Below are 2,279 nucleotides of genomic sequence, written 5' to 3'. Positions count from 1 at the left end.
GCGGGCGTGATGGATGCCGTTGGGGACACGCTGGCAGGAGGCATCCTACCCGCAGCGGCGGGGCGGCTCCCCCTGCCGGTGCGCCCGTCCAGCTGCCGGTGAACCCCGCGTGTGCCGCCGCGGGGAGGGGCTTTCGTTTGGCCGGCGGGTTTGCGACGCGCCGTGATCGGGGGCGTGGCCTGCGCGAGTGCCGTTTCCTGCGGCTGGAGGCCGCGAATGCGTGCACGGATGCTCGCGGTGCGTTTGCGCCGCTGCCAACCGGCGGGGCAAGTTGCCCTGCCGCCGACTCCCCGCGCTGACGCCAATCCCCCCGGCGCTGGTGACCATCGGCGCCTCCCCCGCGTCTCCCCCGCCCAGGGCCGGGCGCACGCCCTCACCGCAAACGACGCCCCCGCAGTAGCGCTGACGGGGCAGACGTCGGACGCACCACGGCGGGCCCTCTTTGCGGAGTGGGCGTCGGGACGCGCTGCGCACACGCGAGTGCGCGTCGCCCCGGGGTACTGTGGGCGGAGCGACCACTTTGTGCGGTGTCGCGTGCACCTCGCCCGCCGCCGCCTGTTGAGCCGCTTCGTCGTGGACGAGGCCCGCTGCGTCTCGCAGTGGGGGCATGACCTCCGCCCCGGCCACCGCAAGCTGGCCGTACTGAAGCAGCAATTCCCCGTGACGCCCGTATCAGCCCCCACAGCGACGGCGACGGAGCTGGCGCAGCAGGGCACTATCAGCACGCTGAGGCTGCAGGATGCGCTGGTCTTCAAGGGCTCCTTCAACCGCCCGAACCTTTCCTGCTCCGTGCGGAAGGTGGGGCGTTCCGTGGGTTTGGTTGCGGTGGACCTCATCAAGCACCGCCTTCCCCCGCAGTCCTGCGGCATTGTGTACCGCCTCTCGCGCAAAGGCTGCGAGAAGATGGCAGCGGAGCTGGTTGGGGCAGGGGCACGCGCCTCGTACTGCCAGGCCGAGGCGAGCCGGGAGGAACGAGAGGCAGGAGCGGTGGGCGAAGGATGAGCTGCGGGCCACATGCGCCACGATTGCCTTTGGGATGGGGATCAGCAAGCCGGATGTGGGTGTTGTCGTCCATGCGGCGATGCCGAAGCCGATTGAGGGGTACTCCCGGGAGAGCGGGCGCGCGGGGCGTGACGGACTGCCCTCTGCGTGCATTCCACTGCGCCCGCCGAGCGGAAAGCAGCGGCACGAGCAGCTGACGTACGGCAGCGAAGACCGAGAGGCCTTCATGGCCTCTCTTCATCGCACGGCGGCGCGCACCATGAGCGATGCGCACTGCCGCCGGATGCGGCAGCTTGGGTGCTTTGGGGAGGCGATGGGCGAGCATCACTGCCCGACGCAGCCTGAGGGGGCTGTGGCGGCGTGCGGCAACTGCGCGAGTAAGCGGAGCGGGCGCCGGGAGGCAGAGAAGCAGGACCTCTCTGCGGTTGTGGTGGGCTTGTTCAGCGTCGTGCCGCGCCTCGGCTCGCTCGCGCCGAAGCAGCTGATCGGTGTCCACCGCGGCATGGCGGACGCCGGCACAGTCGTTGAGCCCCGCCTGCGGCAAAAGGGCGCGCCGCCAAAGTGCAGGATGGGCGCGCGTCGCACCAAATTTTTTCTGGGGCGTGTCGTGCTTGAGGCGCTTCTTCTTGGAATTTTCAGGGAGCGGTTGGAACGCGCGACGGAGTTCGCCACCCGCGCGTGCATTGAGAGGGGCGGGGGCGCGAGGGGGCAGAGGCCTCCCGCGACGCGCGGGGCGGCCGGAGGCGCGTCGTGCTCCCGGTGCGCGGGGAGGCGGGGAGGGGCGCGCCCACCGTTGAGCGGCAACGCGGCGCGGCGGCGGCACGTTCCACGGCGAGCCCGGGGGCGGCCGCGCAACGGCGGAAACGGCGACGGGCGGCGGGCGGCGGGGGGAGTTGCGTCGGCGGGGTGCGCGCGTTCGGCGTCGGCGCCTCCGCCGCGGGCGACGGCTCCCTCGCGGACGTCGTGGCGGAGGGGTCGCCCGCCACCTCCCCGCCCTCGTGCCCCCCGCCGTGCAGGAAGCGGCGCTGCCGCGGGGAAAGCGGGGGCGGGACCGGCGGCGAGCAGCGCCACGGCGCCGCCGATTTCGGCCGAGACGCCGCGGAAGGTGGCGGCGCGGCTGCGGCAACTCGAGGCGGGGCTCCGTGTCCGGATGGGGGCGCTCGCGCGACCCTCCGCCGGGCGCTCAGAGGGGGGCGGCCGCACGGCGTCCCGCCAAGGAGACGGCGCAGGCGCTGGCGGGCCCGGCTGGGGGCTCCGTGTCGCGGCCGGGCGGCGTA

At 73.4% G+C, this 2,279-nt stretch overlaps 2 protein-coding genes across 2 annotated transcripts in view; both read left to right on the top strand.

Annotated features, from left to right (window-relative positions):
• Positions 1-216: 216 nt before the first annotated feature.
• Tco025E_09527 (ATP-dependent DEAD/H DNA helicase recQ) lies at positions 217-1,002 on the top strand (the record flags this gene model as incomplete). Its single annotated transcript, XM_029376344.1, has 1 exon — positions 217-1,002. The coding sequence occupies one exon, from the start codon at positions 217-219 to the stop codon at positions 1,000-1,002; it is 786 nt and encodes a 261-aa protein (XP_029223546.1).
• Positions 1,003-1,036: 34 nt separating this feature from the next.
• Tco025E_09526 (ATP-dependent DEAD/H DNA helicase recQ) overlaps positions 1,037-2,279 on the top strand; it is a gene marked incomplete at both ends in the record, with an annotated part of 1,824 nt that continues 581 nt past the window's right edge. Inside the window, one exon of the mRNA XM_029376343.1 lies at positions 1,037-2,279. This exon is cut by the window's right edge and continues 581 nt beyond it. Within this exon, the coding sequence (XP_029223545.1) occupies positions 1,037-2,279 (1,243 nt within the window).

Source organism: Trypanosoma conorhini (assembly GCF_003719485.1).
Source record: "Trypanosoma conorhini strain 025E chromosome Unknown Tco_14.4_contig_01157, whole genome shotgun sequence".
Taxonomy (NCBI): domain Eukaryota; phylum Euglenozoa; class Kinetoplastea; order Trypanosomatida; family Trypanosomatidae; genus Trypanosoma; species Trypanosoma conorhini.
The sequence above is the reverse complement of the archived record's forward strand: the minus strand, read 5'-3'. Positions and strand labels throughout refer to the sequence as shown.